At 34.8% G+C, this 13,140-nt stretch overlaps 2 protein-coding genes across 2 annotated transcripts; one reads left to right on the top strand and one right to left on the bottom strand.

Moving 5' to 3' along the window:
* Positions 1 to 4,691: 4,691 nt before the first annotated feature.
* LOC112090586 lies at positions 4,692 to 5,265 on the bottom strand. Its single transcript, XM_024162214.1, has 2 exons — positions 5,220 to 5,265; positions 4,692 to 5,127 (listed from the first exon to the last, which is right to left on the bottom strand). The coding sequence occupies exons 1-2, from the start codon at positions 5,263 to 5,265 to the stop codon at positions 4,814 to 4,816; spliced, it is 360 nt and encodes a 119-aa protein (XP_024017982.1). The 3' UTR covers positions 4,692 to 4,813.
* Positions 5,266 to 10,459: 5,194 nt separating this feature from the next.
* LOC21387989 (V-type proton ATPase 16 kDa proteolipid subunit) lies at positions 10,460 to 12,928 on the top strand. The gene is made up of 3 exons (XM_024162213.1): positions 10,460 to 10,735; positions 11,296 to 11,581; positions 12,448 to 12,928. The coding sequence occupies exons 1-3, from the start codon at positions 10,657 to 10,659 to the stop codon at positions 12,578 to 12,580; spliced, it is 498 nt and encodes a 165-aa protein (XP_024017981.1). The 5' UTR covers positions 10,460 to 10,656; the 3' UTR covers positions 12,581 to 12,928.
* The last annotated feature ends 212 nt before the right edge of the window (positions 12,929 to 13,140 follow it).

The raw sequence follows: 13,140 nt of genomic DNA, 5'->3' as shown, positions 1-13,140 counted from the left end.
ATCAAGGAGGGGGTCTGTTGCTTAAAATTGTGAATCTAGAATCTCGCAAGTGCACGAGTCAACAAGTAGTAAAATGGTGAATAATCAAGTATCGTCCCACAGGGACTGTGTGTTTTTTGAAATCAAATTGTTAAGTTAATTCTCTCCAAGTTTTTAAACAAAGACTAAAAGTGATTTTTAAGGTGTTAAAACTAATGATAATTTGACTATAGAAATGAACAACAAAAACAAAACTAATTAATAAGGAGTTTGCAAATAAAATTGGCCAATGTCACTGTTCGCGGCTTAAAATTATTAAACTGTCTTTTATCACGCTGCGCGTTGCTGCAGCAATGGACAGTAATAAAAACTTCTAGTTAACCGGATTCTACTAAACCAGGGACTTTCCAATCCGCCGTCTACTAATCTTAAAACTAAATCTCACAAATCCCTCTGCAAATCTAGACTCTAAAATCAGAGAATGAAGCTCCAAATCGTATGGTTATGCAAGACATAATATATTCCTATATCATGTGGATCAAAAATCTGTAACAAGATCTAAGAACTTGCATTACTCAAGTTATTTCCACTCAACTAAATCTTCCCAGATCTAATCAAGCTGTACTCCCCTCTTATGATTTCCCAATCATAGTTAAGGCACAAATTCAGCTCACTTGAATAAACAAAGAAATAATCATCAAATCCATTCAACATCAACTAGCAACTTAATATTTAACAAATCAACAACCTCAGCCAACAAATCATAATCTCATAGAAATATATTTATGAATTCAAGTTCAGATTCAATAAGAAGAGTAAATATTCTTTAACAAGAAAAACAAAGTAATGAGAATAAGAAAGACTAAAATGATGATGAGAGAATCCGAATCTCCCTTTTTCTAAGGTTTCCTCTAGCTGCTCTTGCATCAACATATGGTCCTTCACGTTTAAATCTCTATGACGTTTTCTTCTTCTTCCTCCCCAGTGCTGGAAATGGTACTTGATCAGAAAAATGGAGGTGGTTTCCTTTTCCAAGTTCAGCCGCCTCTGCGTTCAAAAATATGACCAAGGACACCTTCTTCTCTTGCAGCTGCAGGTACTTATTGTACCCTAATTACACGTGGCAACCCCTGAGGAAGCCTCCAAGCAGCAGCTAAATCAGCACCCTTCACGGTAAAATCAGCCCATTCTTCCAGCTCAGGTACAGCTGTCAGCAACATGCATGTCTGGCCCAGCTCGCCTTGCTGCAGCAATGCACAACAATGCTGACTAGGATTTCCTTGAAAATTCTAAAACGACAAGTTGTTGCTAGCCTCCAAGACGACAATGCTTTCTCAAAGCTGAAAATAATCACAACATACACCCGGATTAGCTCTTTTTAAACGCCAAACACAAGAGAGAGAATTCATGAAACATAACTAACTAAAAACTACAAACAAGACAAAATAAAGGATAAAACTAAAACTAATTACCCTCTAGGTAATAATTTAAGCCTGGAAAATGCTCAATTAACTCTATTTTCATAGAGTTATCAGGGTCTTTGAGTGTGTAAGACCGATTAGTGTTTGTAATCTCTTTATCTTAGTAAATTGTTCACTGTTTGGGCGTGGTCTTGCAGATGTATGTGTGCGCACCGAACTGCGATATCAATTCTTTGTGTCTTTTATGTTTTCGTATTACTTTTCTGCACTTATAATTTGCTGCTGTTGAATCAAAGAAAAGTATATCTATTTACACGTATATGTCATCAGTGTTACAACTAGTATTATAACACTCTTTGTGACAGCGACTGAAAAATGGACATTTCAGAAGCTTCTTAGAGTTTAACGTGTTCTGACCTCCAAATTCTGACGTTGAAATAAAGACAAAATACAAGAGAAGTAAATGAAATGAGGGTCTTGTCCATATCAAATAAGCCCTAAAGATTTAAAGCTACGCAAATAAAACAATCAATCAATGTAGCAAAGGAGAAGATTGGATAGCAATTAAACTGACCAAGGTGATTATGAGAGTGTTCTATGTTTCGAAAGCGAGGCCCGAAATGCATGTCTTGTTCGTCACCCAATTCCGTAGTGAATTTAAGCTACAGAGCTGAATTAGTATAGGGAACACTTTTTCCGACTATATTGGACATATTTTCTCAACCGTTTTCAGTCGATCTCCTGCGGGGAAAACGTAATACTGATCTGATCTATCATTTTGCGGAAAAATGTAATCTTAGAAGGCACCACTAATGTCACAATATTTTTCCTGCCTCTTGTCACAGAAGTCTCAATGCAAAATTCAACAGTCACCTTCCCCACTTAGTTCAAGTACTCATGACACAGACTCTTCAAATTTTGTGCAATTACTTTATTTGTAGCTTCAATTTTTTTGTGTTGTGAAACAAAGAATATCCTCTTAACACTTGCTGTTCAGCAGTTAGCATATACATACACATATACTTGCTCAATGCTCATATATCTGCAAGATAAACAACTTTGACTAAGAGTCAAGTCATCAAAGTAACTTCTAAAAGAAATAAGAGTAAGCAAACAGATTACAAATTCAAGGGACGATATGTAATGCGGACATCACTCCTCCAAATGAGTCAATTTTCCAAATCTCTTGCTGTTAATCTTAAAATTGTTTCAAGGGCCTAATTAGACCAATGACATACCAACGCTACAATGGTTTGGTGTGGAATTAATTAGAGAGAGAAATCATTCTTATGTGGATGATCTGTCCGGTTAAATGTTTAAATCCTGGTTATTCAATACATCACAGTCATGTAAATAGGAGCAGAGAGGATAGTGCTGTCGGCCCTAAATTAATTTTCAAGTAGTGACTTTTTGTCCCTGGACTTTTTTTTTTTTTTTTTTTTTTAAATTTTTGATTAAGTAACCTTACATGCCCCGCAACAGATGATGCACTTACCTAGACAAACTCCTTCAGTTCCACCTGAGCCAACAGAGAGCTATAACTTGTATGCAGCATTGAAGACTTTTTTGATGAGCGATTAGGTGGAATGGAAGTTAAAACCGATAACCTGCCTATGATAGTAGGCAACACACAGACTCATTTTGATGAGCGATTAGCTCGAATAGAAGTTAAAATTGATAACCTCGCTAAAATTAATTATTATACTTATTCCTCTAGAAGGTGTTAAATATGTGTTATAAGAAATGTTGAAATGTAAACAGTTTTAGTTTTAATAAATTTTAGAACTTATGGTGAAGTTATTGATTAAATTTAAAACAGGCTCAATTCTGCAGTAGATGTACAGTAGACACTGGAGTAATAAAGCTCTCTACTTCACGTTAGAGTATCTCGACTGATTAGTAGAGTGGACTTTTACTTGCTTTTTTTTTTAGTTAAAAAACTTAGTTAAATTTAATTTTTCTTGAATAATATTGCTAATTAATTGGTCACATTGGTTATTTGCACCAAAAATATGAAAAAAAAAAAAAAAAAAAAAAAAAAACTTAATAGCACTACTAGTTAAGGGGCTCATTTTTTATACTCACTTTAGTAAGTAAGCTATGTTAATTAAAATTATCCATCAAGACATTAACAATTACGGTGGCAATTTGAAAATTCTAACTTAGTAAACTAAGTAAATAATAATAATAATAATTATTATTATTATTTTAAATGTAAGCATTAGTAATTAAGGTGCAAAACATTTTTTTAATAAATTAAAATACCTTATTAATTAAATTTGTAATGGGCTCAACTCTACATAAAACGTACTCTACTATACGGTAGACTACAACAACAAAACTCTCTACTGCGCGGTAGAGTATTTCGACTGCTTAATAGATTAGACTTTCACTTACTTTTTTTTAATTAGGAAACTTGGTTAAATTTAATTTTCTTGAATAATATTGCTAGTTAATTGGTCCCATTGATCATTCGAACCAAATATGTGAAATTACGTTAAAAAAAAAAGTTATTAGCACTACTAGCTAAAGTGGTCATTTTTTATGCTAGGGGCTCATTTTTATGCTCAATTTGCTAAGCTAAGTTAATCAAAATTATCCATCAAGACATCAACAACTAAGGTGGCAATTTGAAAATTCTAACTTGGTAAACTAAGTAAATATTTTTTTTATTTTAAATGTAAGCACTAATAATTAAGATGTAAAATATTTTTTTAATGGATTAAAATACCTTATTACTTAAATTTATAACGGATTTGACTGTGCAATAAACGTACTCTACTGTACGGTAAACTACAATAATAATACTCTTTACTGCTCAATAGAGTATCTCGACTGCTCCATGAGTAGACTTTTACTTGCTTTCTTTTAGTTAAGAACCTGGTTAAATTTAATTTTTCCTGAATAATATTGCTAATTAATCGGTCCTATTGATTATTCACCAAACATATGAAATTACGTAAAAAAAAAAAAAAGTTAATAGCACTACTAGTTAAGCTAATTTGGTAAGCAATGTTAATCAAAATTATCCATCAAAATATCAACAACTAAGATGGCAATTTGAAAATTCTAACTTGGTAAACTACGTAATTTTGTTTTTTATTTTAGGATTATTGGCACAAATAGTCCCTAACCTATTTAGTAAGTGATAGTTTGGTCACCCAACGTTTTTTTTTTTTTTTTGCCAATCGACCCCCAACCATTTAAAATAGGTATAATCTGATCATTTCCGTCAAGATCCATCTAAAAGCTAAAGAGAGAAACCCACGTGACCCTTTAACTTGGGGGTATATGTGCAAAAACACGCCCTTAGTTGATTTGGTGGTGGTTTATACGGTAGAAGAAAAAGAAGGGTTGCAATTGGGGGTAATTGCTCTGTAAGTGTAAAAAAATATAAGGTTCTTAAAATTTCTTCAAATTGGGGCTGTAATGGAAGAAATCCACGAAGGTGATGACCCGCTATGAATTGAGACCGGACCCAAAGAGCCCATGAGCTGATCTACAAAACCCCCCCTCACCTCACTGCCCGATCCGCCGCCGATTGGTCGGAATTTCAGTTTGAAATCTCCAACCACAACACCTTCCAACACAGATTTAGGCGTCGGAGTATATATCCCACTCAAAAATTGGGGAACTGGATAGATGATTTCGGCATAGGCCAACGCCCTAGTCTTCACCGTGTAAAAATGAGAGGAAAGCTTACGTACAGTTTCCAGGTCCACTACAGCTGCCAAGGCATGTGCACATGGAAGTGTATCGATATCAAAAACAGGCAATCACAACTTTTTTTACCTAAATCAACAATTGCATCTAATTTACCTCCAGTCACATTATACTCAAACATGTTAAAGGGTGTTGCTGTCATTTGTTGTGCCTCCTGAACCTTTTTCGCAAGGTCCCCTCCGTCTTGGGTGTTAAGGCAGTACTGCAAGATGCTGCTTCTTCTCGATGCTTATAAAACAAACCGGACGACACCTCTAGGATCTTGTCAAGCATGGAAATCATGGGATATGATCTAGCCTCCATCAAAACCCCATTAATCAACTCAGCGCCGCCTGTGGTCGTAAAATTGTACCGATCACTGCTAAAGTAAGCTCTTGACCAATGACTCAAATCCATGGTTTTAGTTAAATATGATTCAACTGCTGGATACCTATTCCGAATCTCATTCAACGACTGGTTGAACTGCGAAACCTGATATGACTGGGCAGCGCTTTTGAACAGATCAATGGCATCCTTGCAGGTGAAACATGATTTGAGATTTTGTTCAATATGCTACATACAATATCCGTGACGTGCCTTCTTGTAAACATTGCCTACTGCATTTTTTATACTCTGAACCTGTCCAAAATAAAAACTAATTCACCATTGTCTGGTATAATCTCCTGAAGTCTGGTATAATCTCCTGAAGCTTTGTCAAGAATCATGTCCAGGACCTGTTATTCTCTGAGTCCACCACACCCCAAGCAATAGGATAACAATGACGATTCCCATCTTGTGCTATAGCAACGTGAAAACAACCTGTTAGGATCCTGGTTGAGTCCCACATTACTAAAATATGGGCTTAGCATGTGGGTTTATAACCACTTGGGCAGCCTTTCCTTACAAGCTAGCTTTTGGGGATGAGTTCTACCCAATTGTTATAATAATTGGTATCAAAGCATGCTCCTCCTCAGGCCCACGTTGCGGAAGGGGCGCCTGGGGAGGGGCGACCTGGAAAGGCCAGAGTGAGCCATCTAGAGTGGGCCACCGTGGATGTTGGTGTCGGAAGCATAGTGGTATGTTAGGATCCTGGTTGAGTCCCACATTACTAAAATATGGGCTTAGCATGTGGGTTTATAACTACTTGGGCATCATCTCCCTACAAACTAACTTTTGGGGATGAGTTCTACCCAAGGATTATAACACAACCCTTGTATTTGGTCTTCAAGAACGTTCCATCTATTGCAATAACCTTCCTCATGCACGAAAACACTCTAATGGCTGGTCTAAGTACTAAGAAAAGATACTTGAACTGGTTGCTTTCATCCACTTCCAAATGTGTAATGGTGCCGTGATTTTTTTCCTTCACCATATACAAATAACGAGGAAGCAACTCAAAACTCTCATCTGGTGAACCCCTCCTGAGACTGTTAGCGATTTGTTTTCCCATCCAAACTTTCCAGTAAGTAACCTCGGTGCCCGTTTGGGCCATCATTCCCGTTAGTCCCTTCGGAGCGGTGTTTCCTTAATATCTTTGAAGTTCTTTACCACCATATCCGCAACTAATGCCGCACTTGCTTGTCGATGCTTCTTCTTTCATTTCTCCAAGCTGCAAGTATGAGTGTTATGGTATGTTCGGATGGAGAAGAAGTTTGAGTTTGGTAGCTTAGTCGCCCGTAGTAGCCACTTGCAATTCTCGTCGACACATTTAACCACATATACTTGCGTACATGATTTCACTATCTTAATTTCAAAGCAATTCTTTATTGCAACTGCTTTTAACTTGTTTTTTAGCTCATCCCTACTCCCAAAATTTTGACCGATGTGGAAATATATACCATCTGTAAAACTATGCAACACTGATGCTTCAACATGAGACGATTCACAATCTTCAACAGCATACAACTCTTCGGGGAATTGATGTTGATTCCAAAGTGCCTGCTTTATCCGGTGATCAAAATAAGTGTCACGAAAATGCTCTTCATGGATAATAGGCTCACAACCTTGGTTCTCATCTTCTACATGTAATCCTTCCTCTAAATCATTAAGACCCAAGCCACTGTCATGCTTTTCAACAAGTTCCACATGTAATGACCCTCTAAGATTTTTTTTCATAACGTACCATCAAGAAGCCAATAACATCATCATCATCTCTTATATAAATAGGAATTGATGCATCCCATGCGGTAGACTTGAAGCTTAGTGTCATCTTCGTCTTACTTCGGTCTACTCCAAGCTTTACGTACAATTTGTCAACCAAGTCTGCAAACTTAATCTCTGTATCAATAATTATAACAATAGCCTCATCATTATTTTTATTAAACCATTGGTACGAGCCTTTTTGTTTCTTCCACTCTCCACCGTCACATACCGTGATTACTGTCCGAATCATTTCCTAAAAAAAATAATTAAAAATATATTACATGATTCAATGAATATAAGATAAGGTAACAAATTTAAAAATGAATTTAAACCATTTAAAAGATAAATCAATTAATGAAAACTATAGCACATTCACCTTCCATAACTTATGATTAATATTGCAATACAGAAATGCTAAACTTTTACCTATAAGCATAAACTCTCAAAGCATACACTCTCAAAGCATACACTAAATAAATAAATATTAACCATTAACCATCGACAATTCAAAGTCCTTAAAAAACCTTTACCGTCTAAGTCTATAAAATCTAATTTGCTTTGAATATGAATAATCTAACAAGCAATAGCCCCGAACATCCTAAATTTTACTGTAATTCATAGTGAAACTCCACTGCTTTTTCCAGTAGAATCTCTACTACTCAACTGGGAGTGTATCTCTACTGCGAAGTCAAGATATCTACCGGATGTAGTAGAGATCACTGATTCATCTTCAACCTCGAATTTTCATCTTCAAAATAGCAAATTCAATCTCAAAATGCAGAAAATGGTCTAATTCTTTGGCATATAATACTATGGATCAAAAAACTATTTTGAACAAAAATTTAAAGCAAAAGGCTAAATTAAATTACATTTTAACGTACCTTTAAATCCCTAACTTCAAGAGTTAGTTTTTGAATGTAGAACCTCCATAAAATGAGTAAAATGGACAAATTTTCACCACATTTGGATGCTTAGTTGATCAAAAACTGACTTGTGTGGGTAGTAATCTCTCTAGAGCATATAGGATGAAACAATGAGAACCTCCCCTCTTTCCCTCTTTCTTTCTTGAACGAGAAGAGTTTCACGCTTTTTTTCTTTCTTTTTTTCTTTTAATTTTTTTGCTATTTTTTCTTTTAATGTTTATTATTTTATAAAAGGGATATTTTTGGACAATCAATCAAATTCATTAAACTAAGGGTATGCACCAAAACTTGAAAACTAAGGGTTCGTTCTTTTAGAGTTTAATTTAAGTATAATTTTTGAGTTAAATTTGAGTTATAACTTGAGTTGAATTTATAATTTGAATTTGTGTTTGGTTGTATACATTTGAGTTATGGTTTGAGATAAAAATCTTTTTGAGTTTGTGTTTGAGTGAGTCAAAACTTGAATTTGTATTTAGATAGTATTTTAATAAAAACTCAATGCTGATGAAAAATTTTAATAGGGTATATGAGTCGGGTTTTATTCATCTTTTCGTTGTCAATGCATAGAAAAAATCATCTCAATCAGAATTAAAACGAAAAAGTTATAGCATTTTTAAGAATAGAAAAAATACTGTTCATTAATTTGAGTTCGAGTTTCTGAACTCGAGTTGAAAGGAAAACTTGAACTCGAGTTTTAGTCCTAAACTCGAGTTTAAACTTAAAAAAACATTAACTTGAATAAAATTGTAACTCGAGTTGCTTTTTTTGAGTTTTTCACTCAAAAGAACAAACCCTAAGTGTGAAACTAAAGAGAAGAAGTTTTAAAGGCATTTTCATAAATCACCTAAGTAAACCATGTAATGTTTAACCACTTATACCTTTTAGGAACTACATGCAGTAATACGTATGTTAATCTGAGCTACCCGAATCCAATTTTGATACATAGTATCTCTGTCTTTTAAAAATAATTATAAAATTATAAAAAAATTATTAAATTTTTTTTAAAGTGTATAAATCTAAATTATTTCTACTTTTGATTAATACATTTTCACTAATATAATTATTTAACTAAAAAATATATTAATCAATAATAAAAAATAAAAAATTTAGACACATTCACTCTAATAATCCATTTGAAACCGGGATTTTGGGGACAAGATTTGAAGGGAAAATAAATAAAGAATGGGACAAAAAATTCCACCTTGTTTGGAACCTTAAGAAAATTTATAGATAAGAAATGAAAAGTTTTAAAAAACATACGACCAGATGGAGGATGACTCCACTACGAGCTCCGGCGTGGTGGAGCTCTAAGACCCCGTTTGAAACCAGGATTTTGTGGGGCAGATTTGAAGGGAAAAGAAATAAAGAATGGGATAAAAAATTCCACCTTGTTTGGAACCATAAGAAAATTTATAGATAAGAAATGAAAAGTTTTGAAAAACATACGATCAGATGGAGGACGACTCCGCTACAAGCACCGGCGTGGTGGACGATTGTGGCGTAGGCAAACTCGCAACGGACAAAGGTGACTAGATGACTGCAACAGATCTCGCCAGAGAAGACAGATCACGGCTGAGGACGAAAGCTGGGAAAAGGAGAGAGAGAGAGAGGGAGAGGGATGGGTGAAGGAGAGAAAAAAGGGGGAGATGGGCGCAAGAGAGAGAAGGACAGAGAGTTATGCAATAGAGAGAACAGAGAGTAGTGGGAGGAAGAGAGAAAGAGAGGGAGTTGTGCGAGAGAGAGGAGAGAGGGGCAGAAATAATGAGCAGAAAAGAGAGTGAAGAGAGGGAGAACGTGAAGAGAGAGGATGAAGAGAAATAGCCGGGGGAAAGTGTGTGAAGTGAGAGATAAAGAGAGATTTGTGAAATAAAATTTGGATTTTGATTTTCCTCACTCTTTCTTTAAGAAAATAAAATTCAAATTTTACATTTTAAATTTTTCTCAAATTTTCGTCAAAAAATTTTTCACCATTTTTTCTTTGTTCCAAACAGGAAAATATAAATCTTTCAATTTTTTTTTATTTTTCCTCCTAAAATTTAGGTTCCAAACATACTTAAAGTCTGATAAAAAGAGATAAATATTCTTTAAAATAAATGAATATAAATTTTATCATAATTACTCTATTCCTCTTAATTAATATATATTTTAATTAAATAATTATATTAATCAACAAATTTTAAATTAATATTCTTTTTAATTAAATAATTACATTAATTAAAAAATTATTAATAAAAAATAAGATATAAAAATACGGCCTAAGTTAGCAATTTTCTCAAAGCTATTTATCTCCTTCCCCTTTCTCCTAAGATTCCGTGAGCCCAACAAGCCCACAGGCCACATTTAGTTTTTTCAAAGGCTTTATTGGAACACGGAAGCATTAGACCACAGAGAGAGAGAGAGAGAGAGAGAGAACGAGGCTGCGAAGCTCTCCGTGAAGAACCGAAGCCCTTTGAGATCCACACGACGTCGTCTCAGATCTACCTCCAAAAATGTCGTCCACCTTCTCCGGCGATGAAACGGCACCGTTCTTCGGCTTCCTCGGTGCCGCTGCCGCTCTTGTTTTCTCCTGTAACTATGCCCTAACCCTAATCCCTCAAATTTTCTATCCTTACCTACAGTTTTGGAATTTGGATCTGTTTGCTTTCCAGGAGAATAAAGGAACTAGAATATTTTTATGTTTATGTTTCATTGTTTCCGATAATTGTTTTGGATGATCTATTGTTATTGTTCTGCAATTGGTCGAAGCTAATTGAAGGTTTATTGTTGTGATTCGTGATCTGATTTGAGTTCAGAACCTGATATTATTCCATAATTTGGAACCAGTAGAGAAGAGATTGTATTTTATTTAATGCAAATTAAGTTTGTGGTTTTGAAAACGACAAGGATTTAGTGTTTTCTAGCTTAGATCTTATGTGTGTGTGTGTGTGTGTGTGTGTGTGTGTGTTGTCACTCATTTTAGGCTACTAGATCTAATAGACTTGGGAGATAGCAATTTTTTTCTTTTTAGCTATTTGGTTTGATCCAGGAGTTTGGATTTTTAAAATCTTTTTTTTTTTTTTTTGTTTAGATTCAGATCTCTGAAATTCGATTGAAGCTTACTGTTTTTGGTGTGAATCTTGGCTGCATAGGTATGGGAGCTGCGTACGGTACGGCAAAGAGTGGTGTAGGTGTGGCTTCTATGGGTGTGATGAGGCCAGAGCTGGTGATGAAATCCATTGTTCCAGTTGTTATGGCTGGAGTTTTGGGTATTTATGGACTTATTATTGCCGTTATTATCAGTACCGGGATTAACCCAAAGGCCAAGTCATACTACCTTTTCGATGGTTATGCGCATCTTTCGTCCGGTCTTGCTTGTGGTCTTGCCGGGCTTTCTGCTGGAATGGCAATTGGTATTGTTGGTGACGCTGGTGTTAGGTATGATTCTATCCTATCCATGGACTAGTCATGATTATCAAAGCATTCTCTAATTTGGCGATAAAGTAGAGGTTAATGAATCCACTGTTTGTTTGATTATCTAGTTATATAGTTGCATTTATTTTTGAATCTACGGATTAGAGACAGAAATCTTATATCATTTTTTTGTTGACACCTGTTAGTATAGCTTTTGAAATATCTCCTTGCTTGATTATTATTATTATTTTTTTATAAGACCTTGAATGATTATTGACACAAAATAAACAAAACTCTACAAGGGCGAATTTCCAAAATAGAAGCAATATTACTTTACAAGATAGATAAGAGGATGATAAACTTTCAGATTAGTTGTAACTTGAATCCTTTATTAAAGGTCATACAATTAGTCAATCCCAAATCTTTCAAGTCTGTCAAACTGTGTAAAGAGGAGGAAACTGTAAGCATGAATTTCATCATTCAGAGTTAGAATAATCTAGATTGTAGGTTCGTAGTCAGCTTTGAAGGAGAGCTATTTTCAATGAATGGGAGACAATTTGGTAATGTCAGTGTGTAGAAAAATAAAGATAAATTTAAGCATTGGGATTTTATGGTTCTATCAAGTGTGCATTGTAGTTAAAACTAAAAATTGATAATATTACTCCTGATTTTTCGAGGAAAACAGTTACACTTTTTTCTTATTTTAGCATTGTGAAAGAAAATTCTTCAGAATATGGATAACTATCTTGATCAGGTGTTTGTTTCTAGTTCAGTAAGCTGTTTGGTTCTTTGCTTTCACAAAAGAGTAGAAGATTAAGATTCTTAGTCTTATTTGGTCTCAGATTTGATTAGTTTGTAACACATCTAACTAAAATGGGTTTATCTTGCAGAGCTAATGCACAGCAGCCAAAACTTTTTGTTGGTATGATCCTCATTCTCATCTTTGCTGAAGCTCTGGCCTTGTACGGCCTTATTGTCGGCATTATATTGTCTTCTCGAGCTGGCCAGTCCAGAGCAGAATAAGAAGTGGCTGTTGCTACCAAATATTCTTGTATGGCTTATTATGTTACTTCAAGGGTGGGATTTTTTTTTTTTTTTTGGCCGTTGTCTGGTAGTCCGGATGATGATGGTTGGACAAATTTGCAGGATACTCGAACTATTTTGTGGAAGTTGAACTGTCCTAGGAGTCTCTGGGTGTTGTTTTTGTTCTTAGATGATGAGTTTCTGGACCAAAATAAAAAAGCTTTTGAAGCTTTAACCTGTTTCGATTTTATATGTATGTGTATTTTTCTATCAGAGCTTCGAACTGGTATAGTATTTAATTGTAATTATTTGAATTTAGTGCATGTATGATCTTACGTCCATCCAAAACTTTACCATGTCTCCAACGCCTTGGATACTTTTGCATGTTCTTGATTCTTTTTGGGTTAATTTCACAAATGCCCTTGAAGTTTTACCCCTCAATTCAATTTTTACTTTTAAAACATCTCACGGATAGTCTTTGAAGTTTTATTTTATTTCAATCTCGGTTCTTCTATTACTTATGTGTTAAATATTTGCTGTTGTCAAAATCTGTGTAAATT

This window comes from Morus notabilis, unplaced genomic scaffold (assembly GCF_000414095.1).
Source record: "Morus notabilis unplaced genomic scaffold, ASM41409v2 Scaffold962, whole genome shotgun sequence".
Classification (NCBI taxonomy): Eukaryota; Viridiplantae; Streptophyta; class Magnoliopsida; order Rosales; family Moraceae; genus Morus; species Morus notabilis.
The sequence above is the reverse complement of the archived record's forward strand: the minus strand, read 5'-3'. Positions and strand labels throughout refer to the sequence as shown.

Coding starts and splice junctions, on each gene's coding strand:
- LOC21387989 (XM_024162213.1), top strand. CDS start 10,657: ATGTCGTCCACCTTCTCCGGCGATGAAACGGCACCGTTCTTCGGCTTC. Junction 10,736..11,295: donor TGCCGCTCTTGTTTTCTCCT/GTAACTATGCCC, acceptor TTGGCTGCATAG/GTATGGGAGCTGCGTACGGT. Junction 11,582..12,447: donor GTTGGTGACGCTGGTGTTAG/GTATGATTCTAT, acceptor TTTATCTTGCAG/AGCTAATGCACAGCAGCCAA.
- LOC112090586 (XM_024162214.1), bottom strand. CDS start 5,265: ATGACAGCAACACCCTTTAACATGTTTGAGTATAATGTGACTGGAG. Junction 5,128..5,219: donor TGAGTATAATGTGACTGGAG/GTAAATTAGATG, acceptor ATGCCTTGGCAG/CTGTAGTGGACCTGGAAACT.